Raw genomic sequence first — 20,300 nt, 5'->3', positions numbered from 1 at the left:
ACCCACATCCTGATGGACACTAGTTGGGTTCACTAACCACTGATGGGAACTCTCTAGAACTTCTTAAATACATATATTTAAAGCCAGGTTTAGAAGAATGCTACAGTTTGTGCAGAAAAGAGGCAATGTGTATGCTTGAACATATACCGCTATCTCTGAAAGGATACTTGAGAAACAGATAATGCTAGTCACCTAGGGAGGCTGGCAAGTTCAGAATAGAAATAAAATGTGTACTCTTTTTACATTTTTTTTTACTTACCACATGCATGTTTTTATTTAAAGAAAAAAAAAAGCTTTTTTACAAAACTAAACCTTGTTGGCACAAACTACATCATAAAAGTAAGAGCACCAGTCCCACAAAGAACATCCTACCCCCACAAAACACATGGGCCACTTCTCAGAGCCTGTGTTCTCAGCTGGTGGCAGAACCAGCTCCAAGTTCTTGAGGCCCATTCTTAGTTCACAACAGGTGGCCACTTTTGGAAGGCTGAAATATAGCTTTGTCAGAGTTCCCGTGTGCCTAGGGTATATTGGTATCTTTCTTCTCTCTCTCTCTCTCTCTCTCTCTTTTTTCTTTTTTTTTTTTTTTTTTATTTTAAGGCCACACCTGCAGCATATGGAGGTTCCCAGGCTAGGGGTCAAATCAGAGCTGTAGCTGCCAGCCTACACCACAGCTCATGGAAGCGCCCAATCCTTAACCCACTGAGTGAGGCCAGGGGTGGAATCTGCATCTATGTGGATGCTAGTCAGATTCGTTTCCACTGTGCCATGACAGGTATCTTTTTCCACTGTGGGCTGGAGCCCAGATAGACCCAGGGACCTCCTCAGCCTTGAGTAGCTCAGGTACAGAGCTCAGTGTAAGACCTCCACCGTTCCCCACTAAACTGCTCTTTCATAGAGTCAAGTGTCAAACCTTTGAATGTGAGAAAAAGGCATATCCAGGCATTTTTAATTATTTGCAGTTTATGCCCCAAAATTCCAAAAACCAAAATGTGAGGACACGTTACTGAATTTATAGATAATAAAAAACTGGACAAGTACAAGTAAAAGCAGATTGGATTCCAATAACTAGAGCTGGACACTGGTTGTTAGGAGCTATTAGAAGTACCCAGGGAAAGTTAATTACTATAATCGAACACTTAATTTAGCTTTGAATTTCCCTTGGCACGTAAGAAAAGTGGATATAAAGTATATGGTCCTTTTCATGTGAAGCCAGGAGATCTGAAGTTGTGCCTAAGGAAATAGACATTTTCCTGATAATTCAAGAAGGAAATTCAAATGTTGACCCTTATTTAAAATATATATAGGATGACTCAAGCCTTCACGGTGCTTAGCGCCTGTCAAGGTATTAAAAAATAGCTAGTCAAGGGGTTCCCGCCGTGGCGCAGTGGAAATGAATCCAACTGGGAACCATGAGGTTGCAGGTTCCATCCCTGGTCTCGCCTAGCGGGCTAAGGATCTAGCATTGCCATGAGCTGTGGCGTAGGTCGCAGATGTGGCTCAGATCGTGCGTTGCTGTGGCTGTGGTGTAGGCCAGCAGCTGTAGCTCCTATTAGACCCCTAGTCTGGGAACCTCCATATGCCGTGGGTTTGGCCTTAAAAAGCAAAAAAAAAAAGAAAAAAAAAGAAAATTAGCTAATCAAAATGTGCCAGCCCCCACAAAATGTAGTCTTACTGTGTATCAAATCCACTTCTCTTTCTGCAGCCACCCCAGTAGTCCAGGCATCATGTCTCATTTAGACTGCTTCAAGCCTCCTGGTCCACCGCTGCGGTCACAGGGGTGCCTTTCTGAATTGCAAATCACTGACCCTATCCTATGTACTTAAAAACTCCTAGGTCTCCTGGTTTGAGGATATAAGACCCAAGCCCTTCCACCTCCCCACCCACCCTCTGTCCCTTGCTGTCTCTGTTCCAGCCTTGTTTTAGTCCTTGTTTCTGGCTGTGCACCCTTTGCCCACCCTTGCTTAAGCCAGGATCCACCTGCTCTTCTTCCTTTGGACCTGAGTGGCATCATTCTTGGAAGCTTCCCTGACCTCAGGGACTCCCTCCCCACTATCTGTTCTCCTGTTTCTCTGTGCCTGTCTCAGGAGTGCTTGTTCCTGTTGTAATGTCTTCCCTCCTAACTCATAAGTTACGTGACAGCAGGGACTGGCTCATGCTCATTCGATCCCCAGCTCCATACCCAGTACCTGGTGTGCAGGAAAGAGCCAGTAGATATTTGAGGGGAGGGAACCATTCATCAGGGCCCTGGCTGCTGTAGCAGCCCCCCAGCCTCCCTCTGTAATGGACCCTATTCCATACTGAGACATATCTCCTTGAATTGCAGCTCCGATTGCATCATTGCCTTGTGCACACTTTTCAGGGGTCCCCATTTCCAGCAGGATTCAGTCCATGCCCTTTATTTAGCCCTCCCCAGCCTGAGCCCTTGTTGCATTTCCAAACTCAGTCCTCGCCTTCTCCTTAGTCCTTGCAGTATAGCCAGAGTGAAGCACCCCTGGCTACTTCTGGGTAAAATATTCCCTCAACCCTTCTCTGCATGTTCAAATCTTAACCATCCTGAAAGTAAATACCCCTGGTTGAAAATAATGCCTTCCATTGTCTGAACTCCAAGTACCTTTGACATGGTATTTATTTTTTGTTTGGGTTAGAGCTATTTTCTTTACCCATCTCCCATATTTCATTCTGGTCCTATACAGTGTCTAGCATGAGCTTCACATAATAGGCAATCATAAAAATATGTTAAATGAGTAGGAACTTGTACTAATTTTTTTGGCGTCTTTGTCAGCCTGTCTTTAATAGGAACCATTTCTCCTCTGGGTGCTGTCATTTGTAATGCAGTTTCTTTTTACATATATAGCAAATGGCCGGTCAGCTACACATTGTCCTATTCTTTTAAATAGATCTGCAGGTTAGTGAATATGAATCTGATTTCTATGCTGCTTTCTGCACATATTTCAGAGACCTTATGAATCTTTTATTACAGGGATACACTGCATTATTCTATACTGAAGGCAAGAAAGTAAAATGAAATAGATACATGTAGCATGTCATTATTTCAAGGGAAGACTGCCCAAATTGGCACTGGCTTCAGAAAATAACCATAGAACTTGTTTCCAGCTGAGCATCACTCCCCAGCTCTCCAAGCCACCCTGGCCCTCCACTGCCCTCCAGCCAGAATGGTGGAAGTCTCACCCTGATGGTTCCTGCTTGCTGCCATGACTCCTGCTATGAGAGGGTAACCCCCACCTCCATTTCATTTCCAACAGGCCGATTTAAACTGCAATATTCAAGATGATGCCGGGGCTTTTTATGGTGTAACCAGTCAATATGAGAGTTCTGAAAATATGACAGTCACGTGTTCCACCAAAGTATGCTCCTTTGGGAAGCAAGTAGTAGAAAAAGTAGAGGTAAGTTGGCCTCTGTATACGGGAACCTTTGTTCAAGGCAGCCTCTTGCCTGCCTTTAAACCTAAACTGGGGCAGAGAATTTTACCTTTTTGGGTGTCTTCTTTTTCTCCCCCCTCTTTCTCCTGCTATTCACCCCTATTACGTCCAGGAATTTTCCTGGAGAAAATGCTATGGCACAGAGTTTTATAATTAAGCCTTTAATCCATTTGGCATATATTTCTGCATTTGTTGTGAAATAGGAGTCTGCTTATATTTTCTTCCAGATGATAGGCATTTGTGTCCAAACTGTTTATTAAATGATTCACCCTTTTCCAACTGAGACACTCTGTCCCCTTTAAGTTACTGCGTATTCTGGGAGCTGTTGCTGGAGTCTGTTCTGTCCCAGGATCGTGTTGATTTGATTACAGTGACTTTATAGCATGTACTGGTATCTGTTGGAGCAAGTCAATCTCACTACTCCTCTTTTTCATGTATTTTCTAGACAAATAACCAAATAGGTATTTGGTCCAAGTATGTACTGAAATATATTTAAAATAATTAAGATGGAGTGAAAATGGAAAAAGCAAAACCAAACTCAAGGCTTTAGGGTTTTGAAAGGCGGGTGCCAATCAGCTGAGGACCACCTTGGTTGTTATCAAGATGCCTGGCAGTGCCCTTGGACTTGGGGCAGGAGGGGCATCATGGGATGGGCAGCAGGGCCTATCTCTACCAGCTTCCAAATTATAAGATCATTTTTAAAATGCAAAGAAAAAAATCTTATTTGAGTAACCAAATTGTAATTGCATTAGACTTAGCTGTTATTTGGGGATAGATTGATATATTAGTGTAATTAAATCTTTACAATTAAAAATCTATCTACTTTAATAAGATTTTACAGTTTCCATATGTGGATTTATCCCTTTCTTGTTAAATATATCTCTAAATATTAATTATATAATTTAGTACAATTTCCAGTTTCTAGATTTTAATTATTAGAATAGAGGAAAGCTCTTGGTTTTTGCAAATCTGCATTATACCTCTGGTGGTCTGCCGCCCCACTCCCAAGAGATTCTTGGGTTTCCTCTGTATATACGTTTAGGGATAGCAAAAAGGAAAGACTTTATTTTATCTCTTCTTTTCCAATGTTTGTGCCACCTTTATTATTATTTTCTCACCTTCTTTTCATTTGCTAAATCCTCCAATACATTTGTAAAAAGAAGTAAAAGAAATAGTGCTGGTGAGTATCCTTGTACTGTTACCGATGTTAGTAGAAATAGCTTTGATGTCTTGACATTTAGAATTAAATCTATAAGTAGTTTTATAAGTGGTCTTTATTTTATATTTAAGTGCTTGCTTTCTAATCCTATTTTACCTAAAGAAGTTTTTATTAGTTAAGAGCTGCAATATTTTATCAAATACCTTTTCAGCAACTCTGACTATGTGACTTTTCTCCATTTTGTTGACTTGATGAGTTAACACATGTCTTGTGTATGAACCACCACAACATTCCCAAAGAAAGTCCTATTTTACATAAAATGTTTGCATCTCATAAGTGATATTAGTCTATACTTTTCTTTTTATAATCTACCAAATTTCAGTATTGAATGTACATCAATTTAATAAAAATAGTTGTAATACCTACCTTTTTCTGTGGTATGGTGTAATTCAAGTAACATTGGAAATCACTGTTATTTAAAAATTACATGAAATTTGGCTGTGAAATCATTTGGTCTTTGGACTTTTTTCAGTGGTAGATTTCTAAACAGTTTTCAGTCATTTCCACAGTAATTGACCTTTTGGAATTTTCTACTTATTTCAATTAGTAATTTGTATTTTGCTGGGAAATCATCCTGTCCTGTTTTCTTTGCTTTAATTGATTGACTGCCATAGAGTTACATGAAGTTAACCTTCTAAATCTTCTAATCAATAATGTAATTGTAGTTTTATCCCTTTTCTTTCTTCTTCTTAAGCTTGTGAAGGGTTTTTTTTATTTCGTCTTTTTAAGGCACTAGTTTTTATATTCTGTCTGCATTTTCAATATCCTTTGCATTGATTTGAACTTTTATCTTTATTAATTTCTTATTCCTGGTTTTCTTTGGTTTCTTTGTGCCTTTGGTTGATTTTGTGGGGTTTATTAATTTTTAAGGTATGTATTAAATTCTGTAACTTTTCATCTTTAAAGATGAAGACATGAAGTTGCTTTCCTCCAGGTTATAGCTTCATTGAGTCCCGTGAGGTTGATGTAAATGTCTTTTTTTCCGTTATTCTTTAGATAGTTTGTAATTTCTTTTTAAGTTCTTCTTTCTAAAGTATCTAAGAATGTCTTTCTTATTTTGAGTGCTTCAGTGGGATCCTCAAACTGCATGTACATATTAAAAAGAATCTTAAAAAAAAAATTAAAGACATAAATAACTGGCAGTCAAGGGCTCATGATCAGTATGAAATATTTTTTCCTAAATCAAAGAAATTAGCTGCATTGATTGTTGGCCTGTGAGGTCTTGTCACAGTAAAGAAGAAGTATGTTCTTTGGGCCCTTTGAAGAATGTGACTAGCTGGGCTTGCTCTCACAGATCTCCAGGTAGAAAAATCGCTCAGTAGACAGTTATATTTTTTTTTCTGACCTTCACTGAAAAACATCTATACAGCTTTTCTTTAAAGCTATAATCTTTCCAGCTTTTGAAAATTTTTCCAGAAATATAATGGATTCTGAGTATGATGTTAAGTTTGGAGTTAGAAATTTTTTTTAAATTAAGTAAACCACATAAGTAGTACAACATACAGGAGGTGATTCATGTTGCAAAAATAAAATGCTTTTACAGGCAGTAATATCCTTTTCATCTATTTTGAAGTCAAACGTTTGAGAATGCTCAACTCCTTTTTCCCTCACAGACGGAATACGCGAGGTTTGAGAATGGCCGATTTGTATACCGAATAAACCGCTCCCCGATGTGTGAATATATGATCAACTTCATCCACAAGCTCAAACACTTACCAGAGAAATATATGATGAACAGTGTTTTGGAAAACTTCACAATTTTATTGGTAACTGCTTTGTCTCTTTCCTGTTTTGTCAGACTCAGCCATGAGGCCAGAGCGGAAGGTGGCCTGGGAGGTGCTGGGATCTGGGCCAAGGGAATGGACTAGACTTTTGGGTTGGGCCCCAGGTGGCCAGTGAGCAGTAGAGTTCACACATCCACAGGGCAAACATGGCTTGGCTCGAGTCTGTGGAAGGGAAGGGGTCTCATCTGGCTGGGCTTTCTAAGCTTGGCAGAATTGGGATTTGGGAAAGGAAGGTGGAGGTAATAAAACCAAATTCTCAATTCTGGCTGCACAGTAGCAAGACCAGGGAAACATCTAAAAATCCCGATATCAAGATATCAAGGCTGGATCCCAGAGCAATTAAATCAGGATCTCAGACTATAGGACCCAGGCGTGTATTTTTTAAAGTTCCCTGGATAACTCCAGTGTTAACTATGTTTGAGTCTCAGCAGCACTGTGGTATTCAAATCATAAATGAGGCAAAAGCTGAGTCTGTAGGTTTGCACCTCAAATATACCTAAACTCATTTCATGATGGATTTACAAGGCCTTATTATAAGTAACATACATTCATACAACAAAACATAAACTCTCAATACCAGGAGAAATATAAACTAGGATACAATGGCATAACCAGGAGTGGAGGGAGAATATTTATGGGCTAAAAAGTATGATCAAAACTTAATGGGCAGCTAAAGGGCAAGGAAAAAACAATGGTACACAAGGTCCATGATGGAAACATTATCTAGTTCCCCTGGGCAATGCTCTCTGTGTGTTTTCCCCCTAATATTTAATAGTTTCACACGGGAGTTTCATTTGGCGACTTAGGAAAGTTAATAAAAACAGTGCTCTCCTCAAAATCTACCTATAAAATATGCAGTAATGGATTTCATAAGACTCATTTAGAAAAAAAATTCCTTGATTAAACCAAGGCAAAATGTCAAAACAAAATTTGGCAGGAACAATTTTGCAAAAAAGGAGCAGAAGGACAATAATTGTGGTTAAGTTTTCAGCACTCTAAAGGCCTGCTTACCAGAACTACAATACTTAGAGCAGGAATTCCTGACCTGAACTTTTTAGATCCAGTGAGTGGTTCTCAATCAGTGATGTGCTGATTTAAAAAAAAAAAAAAAAAAGACTAGCTTCTTCAAAACCCTAATTCAGAGCTTTTGCCCATTTCTGTGGTGTAAATATACTTCCCATGAGCAATTTCAAGCTACCAATGGTTGTTTAGTTCATGAAATTCCTTTATATTTAACAATATCTTCAAAGCTAGTAGGAGCCAGCTCCTGTATACTACCGTAAAAAATAAAAATTAAAAAAATTAAAAACCTTCAGCATATCAGATTCATTCAGGAAGATTTTTAAAATTCTGAAGGATGGGGACCAGCATCATAGTTTTCGTTTATTTTTACTGCTCCCTGGGTGGTTTTGATGTGCAGTCAGGTTGAGACCCATTGCTGTAGGGGGCTGGTAATTGAGCCACAGGGAGGTTCAGAGTTCACAGACACATGATCATGGGCATACAATTGGCAGACAGATAATTTTCCATATAATTTTCATTTGTTCCAAGGAGATTCTCAGTGGCTTCTCATATGTATCCATGTCTCTTTGAAACTTAGAAACTAGCAGCCTTGAAGAAAGTTTGGAAAGCATGTTCTTTAATAACTTCATTAGTTATTAAATTTTTCTATAATGGTCTTCAGTGAAAATTGAGCAGTTCAAGGTGCTGGCAGCTACTTGTCATATAGGTGCTATCTGTTGCTATTTAAGAAGAGACGGGTTGGAGTTCCGATTGTGGCTCAGTGGTAACAAACCTGACTAGTATCCGTGAGGACGAGGGTTTGATCCCTGGCCTCAGTCAGTGGGTTAAGGATCCGGCATTGCCGTGAGCTGTGGTGTGGGTTGCAGATGCAGCTTGGATCCCGCGTTGCTGTGGCTATGGCACAGGCTGGTGGCTACAGGTCTGATTCAACCTCTAGCCTGGGAACTTCCATATGCAGTGGGTGGGGCCCTAAAAAGACAAAAAGAAAAAAAAGAAAGATGGGTCACCTTTATGCTCAGAGGAGCAGAAGGTGAGTGTGACATCTTGGTGGGGCCACCCTCCCTCTCTTGGAGGAAGTCCTAGCTGTTTCTTAAAAACCACTGAGACTGTTTTAGCACATTAAGGTCCTCAGACCCTAAAACCTTACCTCAACAGCACAGCCAAGGTGAATATGACCTGGAAAAATCATAAGTATCTATTACCCACAAAATCCATGTTACCGTATTGGAAATGCTCTTTTGGAACATGTGACTTCATCCAGAGAACTTACCAGGTCAAATTTATTTTAAAATGTATCATTAAGCAACTATATAAACCTCTTTAATATGGAGAATTAGTAGCTTTCAATAGATATCTGCTAGAAAGAATTCAAAAAGTTGAAATTAAACTGGTACTCCTGGGTCATGAAAATGAAGACATCCCACTGATAAACAGGAAAAATAGTATTTTTCAGCACTTCCTCAGGGGTGGGTGTAGGAACTTCGCCAGGATGACAGCTGCTGGACCCAGTTGAAGGTGTTTTACTAGGTACATTGAATACAAAACCTGTGTCTTCAAGACCAATTCCAGGCCTTCCTGGCTACTGGGCTAGACTCTGGTTTCATCAGGATGATTTAGGAATTGAGGTGATCCTATAAGTTTGGGGCCTTAATGATGGCGGTCAGACTGAGGAAGACAGCGGCTGAACTGTGGGCCAAGGATTCCATTCATCTTTTGAAGGCATGTTCACACATACAGGTTGCTAGAAATATTTTGTTCTTCTTTCCTTCTTCATCTCAAGCATGAAGCCTAACTAGGACATATTCCTTTATAGAAAGTTTGCTCAAAGCTAAGATAGATTAGAGGTCCCGGGCGCAGTGCTGAATACTTTGTAAATATGTTACAGAATTCTCATTTGCAGAACTTTAAGGTCATCTGTATTCCCATTTTATGGATAGGGAACATTAGGCCTCCCTGAGGTCACAACAGCCAGTGATAGACACAAATTAAGATTTCAGCTGATGAAGAAGACACTTTTGCAGGGTAGGTCATGGTCATGGAATGAGAAGACTCGGGTTTAGGACCCAGCTTTACTTTAGGACCTTGGGTAAGTCATTTAAAGTCTCCAGACCTCAGTTTCCTCAGTTTACAAATAGAGTGTTTGTGTCTGCCCTCTCCACCTCAAAGGTTATTGAGAATGTTTTCATTCATTCAGCTAAAGTATGGAAGAGTTATATAAGCTGCTGGAACACCTTGCAAATAAAACACAGTGCCTGTCCTCCAGGGGAAGCTGGGCCTGGTAGGGGGAACAAGGCAGGTAAACAGACAGTGACACTACAGGGTCATCATGGCTGTGGTGTTCTAGTAAAACAGACATCATGGACGCACAGAGCAGTTGAGCTGCCTGTAGCAGACACCTGTCGTTGAAGTGAGGTGGGGAATTCTCAAGGATGTTAAAAGAGGATGTTGAAGTTGCCTTGATGGATAAACAGGTATCTTTCAGATTTACCGATGGAGTTCCCGTTGTGGCACAGTGGTTAACGAATCCGACTCTGAACCATGAGGTTGTGGGTTCGATCCCTGCCCTTGCTCAGTGGGTTAAGGATCCGACATTGCCGTGAGCTATGGTGTGGGTCACAGACGCGGCTCGGATCCCGTGTTGCTGTGGCTCTGGCATAGGCAGGTGGCTACAGCTCTGATTAGACCCCTAGCCTGGGAACCTCCATATGCCGAGGGAGCGGCTCAAGAAAAAAGGCAAAAAAAAAAAAAAGATTTACCGAGAAAAGGGTAAATGGGTGGGTGCGGGGCTGTGATGAACTAGACCGGGGTGGGGGTGGGGTGGTCATCCTGGAGTCTGGTGAGGGAGGCAGGCATTCTCCAAGCCCAGGTAGTCACCAAATGAGTGGAACTGGATTGTGGTTGATGGCTGATGGAGGAAGGTACATAGTGCCAAGAGAATGTGCAGTAGGAGGTCAGGGGTGGCTTCCCCGAGAAAGACCATTGAGAGGTGTCTGCCAGATGGATAGGCAGAGAGGGTAGGGCAGAGGACTGCATAGAGGTGGGGGAGTAGAATAGGAGGACTGGCAGCAGAGTGGTGACTGGTGTGGGAAGAAGGAGGGGGGCCAGCAGCAGTGTGCTAGCCAGGCAGGACCAGCCAGACTGGGCACAGTTTCCTTGGGTTTTAGGATGAGAATAGGTTTTCTCTTCCTCCTCAGGTTTTAAAGAGGCCATTCAGCTTTTAAGCAGGAATGTGTTGTCAGATGTACATTTTTTTTTTACCAGGTTATTGTGACTGCTGTGTGCAGGGGGTACTGGTGCCTAGCACGGGTAGGGAGGAGGAGTCCAAGTCAGGTTTGCTGCTACCTTGGGCTGTGGTGGTGAAAAGGGAGAGGGATTCAAGAACTATTCAGGAGGTCAAAGCTTCAAGACATCATGTTTGGATATGGGGATGAGGGAGAGAGATGTTTCACGGATGGAGGGCCTGCATGCTTGGAGTATTTGATCTGCGTGGGAAGGGCAGGGAGTGAGATGAGAAAAGCAGGTGGGTGCCAGTATTGAAAGAAATCTTTATTACCTGGGGGAGGAGATAAATTCACCACTGTATCAGTTCATTTGTCTAGAACAGCATGGCATAATGGTTAAGAAAAAGGTCTTTGGATTCAGAAGATCTGGGTTTTGTTGACATTAGTATAACCTTAAACGAATTAACCCCAAGCTTTCTCCCTTGTTAAAGGGGGAGTGATGGAGCACCTGCTCCTAGAGGTGTAATATTATAGGAGATACCTTCTGTAAAGCATTTAAGACCAAGTAGATGTACAGTAAGCAGTCGATAGATGGTGGCTATTATTCTGTGAGTTTCTATCCATTCAGCAAATGTAGTGGACCCTGAACAACATAGGTCTGAACTGTTTGGGTCCACTTACCCGAAGCAGATTGTTTTCACTAGTAAATACTAGAGTACCACACAGTCTGCAGTTGGTTGAATCTGCAGGTGCAGAACCGCAGGCAGCGTGGGGACTGTCTTCAGGTGGGACTTGAGCATCTTTGGATTTTGGTATCTGTGGCAGGTCTTAGAACCAATTCCCGCAGATATTGGGAGACTCTTGCTTTATTAAATAACGGTTGTGTGCCAAACACTAAGCTAGTTACTGGGAAACGTAGTCCCTGGTCTTCAAGAACTTAGAGTCCACCAGATGAGATGGACATTAAAAAAAAAATTTGCACAAATGTGCATGTACTTACAAACAGAACATCACGCTAGGTGGGGGAAATTACAATTACTGTGAGACTTTATTCCCTAGTCAGGCACCATAAATGTGGATGCCTTAAGGGTAAGGGAAGCAGGATGGGAGAAGCAGCCTGATACATGGGGGTTGGGGGTGGGGAGCAAGGCCCATGACGAACTGGACTAGGCTCTGAAATTCAAAATTACGAGAGCCCCAAGGTGGCTGACAGCACACTCAAATAGCCGAGAGTCATTGAAGCATTTGAGGAGGGGAGTTGGGTTAGGTTTGCTTTTAGAAAGTTCCTTCTGCAGATGGCTTGGGGAGTTGAGTCTGAGTGAGGAGAGGAAGAGACAGGGTCCAGTGGGGAGGAGATTGTAGCAATCAGGGCCAGTGAGCTCAAAATATGAACACAGGCTGAGGCTGCAGGCAGGAGAGAGATGGATGGATTCAAGCCACTGCACTCGAGAGAGGAAGCAGATGAGTGTTTCAGAATACACTTTGGAAGGTAAAGCCTATACACGTGAAAGGAAGAATCATTTGACAGGATTCTAAAGGAACATGAGCCTTCTCTTACCCGGCATATATTTCACTGAGTCCAGGCACTGTGTGTTGATATAGACGTGAGCAAGGGACTTGCCCCAGAGCTTATGTCTCCCACTGGCTACTGTGAAACAAAATTTAGTAGAGGTTTAGGAATAAGATAGGAGACAATTCATAGGATAAATGAGTGTTCCATGTGACAGAATTATAGAAAATTCTCTGTGTTACACAGAAATCATACCACCCCACAAAAAAAAAAAAAAAAACCCACACTAGGAGTTCCTGTCTTGGCTCAGCAGAAACTAATCTGACTAGCATGTACGAGGACACATGTTCAACCCCTAGCCTCGCTCAGTGGGTTAAGGATCTGGCATGGCCATGAGCTGCGGTGTAGGTTGCAGACACGGCTTGGATCTGGCATTGGTATGGCTATGGTGTAGGCTGACAGCTATAGCTGCGATTCGACCCCTAGCCTGCGAACCTCCATGTGCTGGGGGTGTGGCCCTAAAAAAACAAAAGGAAAAAAAAAAACACCATACTAATTCTTGTGATATCTTCTCAGGCTCAGATGCTGAGTGGACTGCGTCTGTAAGAGCTTTCTTACACAGGGCAACTAAGCTTAGGTAGGATTTAAGTCAGACCCATAATGTCCCGAGTTTGTGCTGGAGGGGGCAGAGTGAGGCTGGACAGATCTCTAATAACCCACTTTTTGGACATTAGACTCCATCTTCCTCTCCAAGTAAATCATAGTTGTCACAGCACGAATGGAATACGTTTTCGTTCATGTGGTGTTTGATATAGATGTATATGCATACACATATTTTCTTGTTTTTTTTAACAGGTGGTAACAAACAGGGATACACAAGAAACTCTCCTGTGCATGGCCTGTGTATTTGAAGTTTCAAATAGTGAACATGGAGCACAGCATCACATTTACAGGCTTGTAAAGGACTAACCATGGTTATTTATATATATAGATATCTGTATATATACACACACACATATGTGCGCACACACACACACACTCTCCATGATCCAACGACTGACTGTAAACCTCACCACGCAGGGGTGCTGCCCTGGCCCTGAGGTCACCCCAACTTTTCTAAATCCTGTTTGAGTGAAGTCATTTTTTCATGTGTTCATACTATCATTCTAGCTGTGAAGTTCTGGTACAGTTGTAAAAAGAGAAATTGAGTTGTTTCTGTGTGTTCTTCAGATCCACAGCCCACAGTTCCTCAGAAGGGTGAACCGTGAGAACCTAGGTCTCTGTCTGCAGAGAGCTGTGTCTCATTGTGGTAGGAAAAAAAAAAAAATTGAGACAGAGCATTTACCATTGGACATTTACAGCCTTTATATAAATGTATTTAGTGGGTTTTTTTTTTCCAACATAAAATTCTTGTTTTAAGATACAAGTAAAATTAATCTTTAAATATAAATGTAAATTAGTACACAAAACTAAGAATCTTTAGACTTATCTTTGTAACTAATTAGGGTGGAAGTTATGAAAGAATGTAATTCACTAAATTATTTTTTAAATGAAACTTTCCTTTCTTTTTGAAACCAAATGTTAAAATATAGCCTTAAGAAATGCTTGGTAGAAATATCCTAATGAGACAAATTTGTACTTTTTTCCTCAAGGTTAAAACTAATCTCCTAATCCATTAAACTCTTGAAACAGGTATTACAGAGGAAGAAAACTTCACCCCTTATCCTTAACATATATAGTATATTTAAAAAATATAAAATTGTATTGTACTAATGTGATGATTATTTAATGAAAAAGAAAAGATGGCTCTTTTGCAATAAGTAGATAAATAATGAAAATCTAAACTTACAATGTTTATAGTCTTGTGTGTGCAGTTATATTTTATATGGACAACCAAATTTTTTATTAAGATGAGTAAATATTTGAACCACTGAAATTTAATAACAAAAATTTAAAATTGGCATGGATACTGCACTGTGAGCTGCAAATTATAGAAAACTCTGTGGCTGGGAGAAATTTCATCCACCAAACTCGTAAAAGGCTCATCAGTTTTAGGATCTCTGCTCCCCAGAAAAATCACAAGCATCCTCACCAGCCTATGGATAAATTATTTCTGGTGATCCAGTATGCATATGAATCTGTGACTCTATGTGTGTGTGTGTATTTGTGTATACATATCTACACATATACATATAGTTATTTGACACATATTTATTGAACATCTATTCAGTGTCACTCAGTTTGCTAGGTGCTGATATGTGTGTGTTTCTCAACCTGTGTCTATAGATCTAGGTGTATTCTCTAAGAACACCCACCCTCTTGACATCTCTCAGTCATAAGACTCGTTTGACTAAGATCAAAGAGGCTCAGCTATCTATCTCTGCCCTTTCAGACAAGCTCATTGGGGAGGTTCTCTTCCTAGGAAAGAGTCACCTTTCCAACCCTAATATTCCAAAGTGTTGCCCAGGCAGAGGTGGTTTGATGTGGCTACATGTCTTGGGTTAGTTCCATAAGTGCTTCATTGGGAAGGGGACAGGGATTCCCTCTCCCCCCCCCCGCCACCCTAACTTCCTGGAGGGAAGTGACTTTGTTATAATTGTTGGGAATATGTTAACACAATAGAACATGAAATGTTTTTTAAGTTGTGAAACATCACAACTTTTATATCAAGCCAGAAATTAAAAACTTGGTTCTGTCACATTCAAGTTACAGACATACCCCCTTCCCTGTCCCACCACCTGCTCTGACCCAGTTTATCTACTGGTTAGCGTCTGGTGGTCACGAACCTGAAGGTGTGGCTGGCTTGTGGCCAACAGAAGAACGCTGGACCAGGCGAAAGTACAGAACTTGCCCTTTTTGGAATTCTCACCCCTCACATACGCCAGTAGGATGGTGTGCATCTTCCCTCTAAGGAGACTACAGTTTGTTCCCTGATTCCAAGTGGGCCTTTGAGGAGTAGCCCAGTTGACCACCCTTCCATTTGGTCTTCAGCCCACACATTAAGCTTCTGCCATGGTCATCATATTTATGACTTCTCTTGGTTACCCCTCTTAAGGACGTTTCTTTTGCTCCTGTCTCCTGTGTCTTTACTCAAGGGAACCCCCAGTCTCTCAGGACCAAGGGATGTAGATGATCTTATGTGACTAAAAGCTAGTCTGTCCCAGAACATCAGGCAAAGAAATATCTGGTTCATTTTCTTGCCCAAGATTGGGGCTCTTCTGTGCTACCAGAAGGGCTCTTGAGATTTACCTTTTTCAAAGCACAAATAAATTGAGACCCAAAAACACTAGCTAGAGGGTGGTTCTGTTGGCTGCAGAGAAGGGCATACCCTGGTCCACAAAACTCAGAGTCAAGCTGGACCCATGGATGTGTGTCCTCTTCCTCTGCATGAGTTTGTAGTTGAGTTTGGGGGCTTACATGGATGACTGTGAAGATTGCTTTTTGCTCTTAAGTCAAATTTATTTCTTGTCTTGTTCTTCTAAAAATTTCTTCAGGGCAGATATTTTTCCTGTCTTAACCACAGGTGCCCTAAGTCTTGGCCCCCTCTCTGCCTCTCCCAAATTACCCCTGGGATGAGCTTTGTGTTATGACATCTAATCCATGTCCATCTTTGGTCTTTCACCCTTTAAGACAGTCCTCTCCCTTTGTAAAGCTTTCTGAACCATGAAGAAGCCTTTCCAAAGCTCTGTCCTCACTGCTCTCTTCCGGGTGCTCTATCTCCTGGTGGACCCTCTGCTACCAGGATCGATTCAGGGACATCTTGTGCTTTCAGTGGAGAGTCTGGAGGCCAGTTTCCACAACCTAAGTAGGGAGAAGCTGGAGAACCGGGCTTTGGTCTCTTGCCATTTATTGCCACCTTAGCAAGAGACCTAAATGAAATCGGAGCTTTTTCAGAACATGTCCTAGAATCTCAGATCGTCTAAGCTGCAGTAGAACAGGGTTTCTCAACCTGAACCCTGTTGACATTTGGACCAGATAATTCTCTGTGGTACGGGGTTGTCCTGCATTGTAGAAGGTTTAGCAATATCCTGGGCGTCTGCCCAGTAGATATACCCTTTCCTCAGCTGTCACAATCCCAAATGTCCCCAGACTTTCCTTAATGCCCCATGGGATACAGAATCACCCCTGGTTGAGAACTGCTGCCCTACATCTGACAGGTGACAAATGCCGTATTTGAGATTTTTTTTTTTTTCCTTCCATTTGACTCTTGAGAAAGCTTCTCTCCTGGGAGCCTTGTTTCAGGCCATCTAGAGGCTGGTAGGAATAGAACTCAAATGACATTGTATCAATTCTTTTTTCTGTGTCAGAACTTCCATTTCACAACAGCCTCTCTCTGCTACAAGTGTTCTTTCCTTCATCCCTGGGGAAGTAGGGAACAGCTGGTCACTATCACCCCTGTAGTCAACTCACACCTATTTAAAGTGCTTTTCTAATTTGCTCTTCATTCCTTATTTTACCAAGTTTAAAAAAAAAAAAAAGCCTATTTTCATTATTTATCATAAGCTTTTGGTTCTCATCAAACCTTTAATCATTTCAGTAAATTCCCTCTGGTGTTCTGCTGTTTAGCCTTACACTCAGTTTTTTGTAGAATTTATAGAAACCTCTGGGACAGTTCATCATTTAGCTATGGAGGAGAGGGATTCATTTTGGAAGAGGGCCGATAGAATTTTTCCTTATTCAGTCATAAGAGAGCACAGTCTACAGGCATACCTCACCTTAGAGATGGTGCCGGCTCAGTTCCAGAGTGCCACAGTAAAGCAGATACTGTGAGAAAGCGAGTACATGAATTATTTGGTTTCCCAGTGCAACTTTATAAAAGTTCTATTTCCCCTATATTGTAGTTTATTAAGTGTGCAATAGCATTCAGTCTAAAAAAAAAAAAAAATCAGTGCACGTACAAAAAAATACTCTATTGCTTAAAAATGCCAAAACAATTACAGTAGTAACGTAAAGACTACAGATGACCATGAAAAAATATAAAAATAATGAAAAAGTTGAAATTTTGCAAAAAATACCAGAATATGACGCAGAGACAAGCAGTGAGCAGATGCTCTTGGAAAAACAAGGCCAGCAGGCTCCTTTGACACACAGTCGCCACAAACCTTCACTTTGTAAAAAAAAAAATGCAGTATCTGTGATGCACAATAAAATGAGGTATGCCTGTGCCCGCCTTCGTTTTGTAGATGGGAAGGTGAAGGCCCAGAGGAGAGATGACTTGCTCAGAGTCCCCCAGCTGCTTAGTGACAGAAATAAGAGTAGGCTGTGGGACTCCTCCCACTCCTCCCACTCTTGGCGGGGTGGTTCCTCTTCGGTGCTCATGCTTCAGTGGTCCCTGCAAGCATGCGAACAGGGTCAGTGCGGGAGAGAGAGGGAGGTTAAGACCCCCTCCCTCTGCCGGGGCAGCAGCATCACCCGATGCTGATGATGTTTCTCTCACCAGCATTGCCTGTCTGGGAGGCATCCATGAGCAGATATGAAAGCTGATGAGCCTTTTCCTTACCCTGAGGACAGTTCACCTGCCACAGGCTCTGAGTCCAATTTCTCTTGGCAAAGCATCCCGCCAGCAGAGTCCTACACTCGGACCAGCCAAATACCCAGCCCCCCATTTCCCAGCACTTGGTGTTACAAACCCAAGTCTCCTCAACGTCTCAGTATGCTAGTGGCTTTTGCAGTTTGTTTTTATACAAACATAAATTGTTGAAACCACACAAGACGACAGTCAGTTTTTCACACCAGGTACAGATCATTTGTATGATTTTGTCTCTACTCTGGTACACTATACCTGTCCCAAGGAAGGGTAGAACCAATGTTATGTGTTGGTATTCACACCTGTGACATTAAGAGGATACGTCTGCATTGCTTCTTTCTTTCTGTTGATGTTTCTGTGGCAAAACCCTGCACATGTCATTTCTGAAAAGCCTTAAATCGTTGCGATGTTGCGTGTGGGGTTTGCAGTGCAGAAGGCTGCCTCGTAACTGTGAGCCCTTTTGTAAGCTGGAAGCATTTCTCTTACTACTGTTACTTTTGTAGGAAGTTTTAAATTCAGAGCTGCCAAAGCGTTCCGGTAAGCAGTGCCTTAGTGATACCTTAGTCGTGCCACCAGCCTTTTCTCACACCAGTTCTCCATGTCCCTTTACTGATTGGCCTGGTTTTTAAACAGAGCAAGCAGTCATTGTTTTCATTTTTGTCTCATCAGCCCATTTTTCTCCAGTTCTAAAGGAAACTGACTCCTTGATCTGAAATCTGAAGTGGACAGAAGTCAGTTCATTGACCACACTGTCAAATGTCTATACCAAAACGGAAGGTTTTGCAGTGTCGTAGTTTACTATGAAAAGCAAATGGTACACTTTTAATGTTGCCTTTTAAATTCACGACCAAATACTTAGCTATTTGTGGATCTTCTGCACTCCAGCATGAAAGTGCCTTTGGTTTGAGATTCCAGCTTAGAAAAGTGCTGCCATAATCACGATAATTTGTAGAGAGACCAAAAATATTTTGAGATCACCGTAATGCCTTTGGTTTACTGGGATGAGTAACCAACCACAGGCCTCTGTTCAAAAGAGCACGACGCGGACCCCACCTGCCGCACGGCTGTCTGTCTGCGTGAGGGGAGCCCCCACCCCCACCCCCACCCCCGACTCCCAAGTAGCACACAGCGGCGGGGGCAGGACCAGGAACGGGTGTGTTTGTGTGCCAATGACCCGGTGCACCATCTCAGCTCGTCACCCACCCCTGCGTCCGCCTGAGGGAACTTGCACACAATCCCCAGAAGGTCCGGCCAAGTGGACAGATTTCCTTCTCCTTCTGCCCGTGCTCAGTCTCCGCGGAGGCTGGCCTGCCTGCTCAGATGACAGCGTGCGCTTCTCTGGTTTAAGCAGTGATACCATTTTGAAAGTTGGAAGCCTCAAACTGAGATGACAGTGCAGAACAAAAATGGGTTAGGGTCATTACAATTGAAGTGTTCTTCTTAGGGCGAAAATGTTGACTCTGAGTGTTGTCTGAATGTGCTATGAGAAACTTCCAAAGAGCACCACTCACAATTTGGAATGTTCAGAGAAAGTTCCAGCCCTCCAAAGGGCAACTCTTTAGAGTAGTCCGTGTTGGCTTTTATCAAAACCTTGTATAAATTGGGAAAACTGATAGAGGGGAGGAAGAGGCGTGAAAAGGACGAGAAGGCAAAAACACCAGCCAAACAAAAGCCAGGACAAAAAAAGATTTTTCTTAACCAATATAGACTTTAAAATGACATCAGACGTAAAAGTTAGCCTCTGAACACTTAATGTATGTGGTCCATCTGTCTCTGCCTGGTGTCTTTATGAATACCCTCTTTGGGCTCTGAAATTTCAAGAGTGATTTCTGTCCACACCAAGTTGTGAGTATTCTTAGAAATTTCTACAAGAAAAAAAAAAATCAAATGAAAAGGAAAATTGCTCAACACAAGTTACGGATAGCTGCTCGAATTCAGCCCCTCCCTGTCGTGTCAGGACCACACCACAACTTGGAAGAAATTAGTCAAATATTTGTTTTCCTGCTTCCCTTTTCAACTGTTACTGTGCTTTGTTTGGCAATAGTTTTCTCTGATTAACTCATTGCTTATATTGTGAAGAATGAAGGTTTTGTGTTTCAAATATATTGCATTGCAAAGATAGTTTCACTGAAGTCATGCACCATTAAATAAGATGAAATATTTGTATTTATTGTCCTACTTCCTAAGCTATTAACTTGTTTTATTCTCTGTGAATTTGCATTGAGTCTGTCCCGTGCCCTGTATTCCGAATGGCGTTTGTGTTCCCTCTCATTCATCATTAAATGGGGACAGATTCCGGGAGATTCCACCTTTATCAAGTTGACTCTCCTTTGTCTGCCTTCCATTATGAGATTGTTTTTCCTTCCCCTTTCCCTAAGAGGCTGACAGATCTAGGTGTAAATCAAGTGGAGACCTGTCTCTGGTCTGTCTTCCTCCCTTCCTTCCCTCCCTCCCTTTCTTTCATCTTTTTCCATGATTAGTTTCACTGTATAAATTAGGTATTAACTGCACTTCTTTAAAAAAAAAAAAAAATCTCCCTGTTACCTCCTTGAAAGAGTCACTTTTCAATAGGC

The 20,300-nt window shown here is 41.8% G+C and overlaps 1 protein-coding gene across 7 annotated transcripts in view; it reads left to right on the top strand.

The window, feature by feature from the left end:
- Window positions 1-20,291, top strand: part of TEAD1 (TEA domain transcription factor 1) — a 274,411-nt gene extending 254,120 nt beyond the window's left edge. For all 7 annotated transcript variants that reach the window (XM_047776264.1, XM_047776265.1, XM_047776266.1 and 4 more), the window contains 3 exons: window positions 3,267-3,407; window positions 6,276-6,428; window positions 13,056-20,291. In XM_047776264.1, the coding sequence (XP_047632220.1) occupies window positions 3,267-3,407; window positions 6,276-6,428; window positions 13,056-13,169 (408 nt within the window). In that variant the 3' untranslated portion in view covers window positions 13,170-20,291. The remainder of the gene's footprint in view (window positions 1-3,266; window positions 3,408-6,275; window positions 6,429-13,055) is intronic.
- Window positions 20,292-20,300: the final 9 nt, after the last annotated feature.

This window comes from Phacochoerus africanus, chromosome 4 (assembly GCF_016906955.1).
Source record: "Phacochoerus africanus isolate WHEZ1 chromosome 4, ROS_Pafr_v1, whole genome shotgun sequence".
In the NCBI taxonomy this organism is placed as follows: Eukaryota; Metazoa; Chordata; class Mammalia; order Artiodactyla; family Suidae; genus Phacochoerus; species Phacochoerus africanus.
The sequence above is the reverse complement of the archived record's forward strand: the minus strand, read 5'-3'. Positions and strand labels throughout refer to the sequence as shown.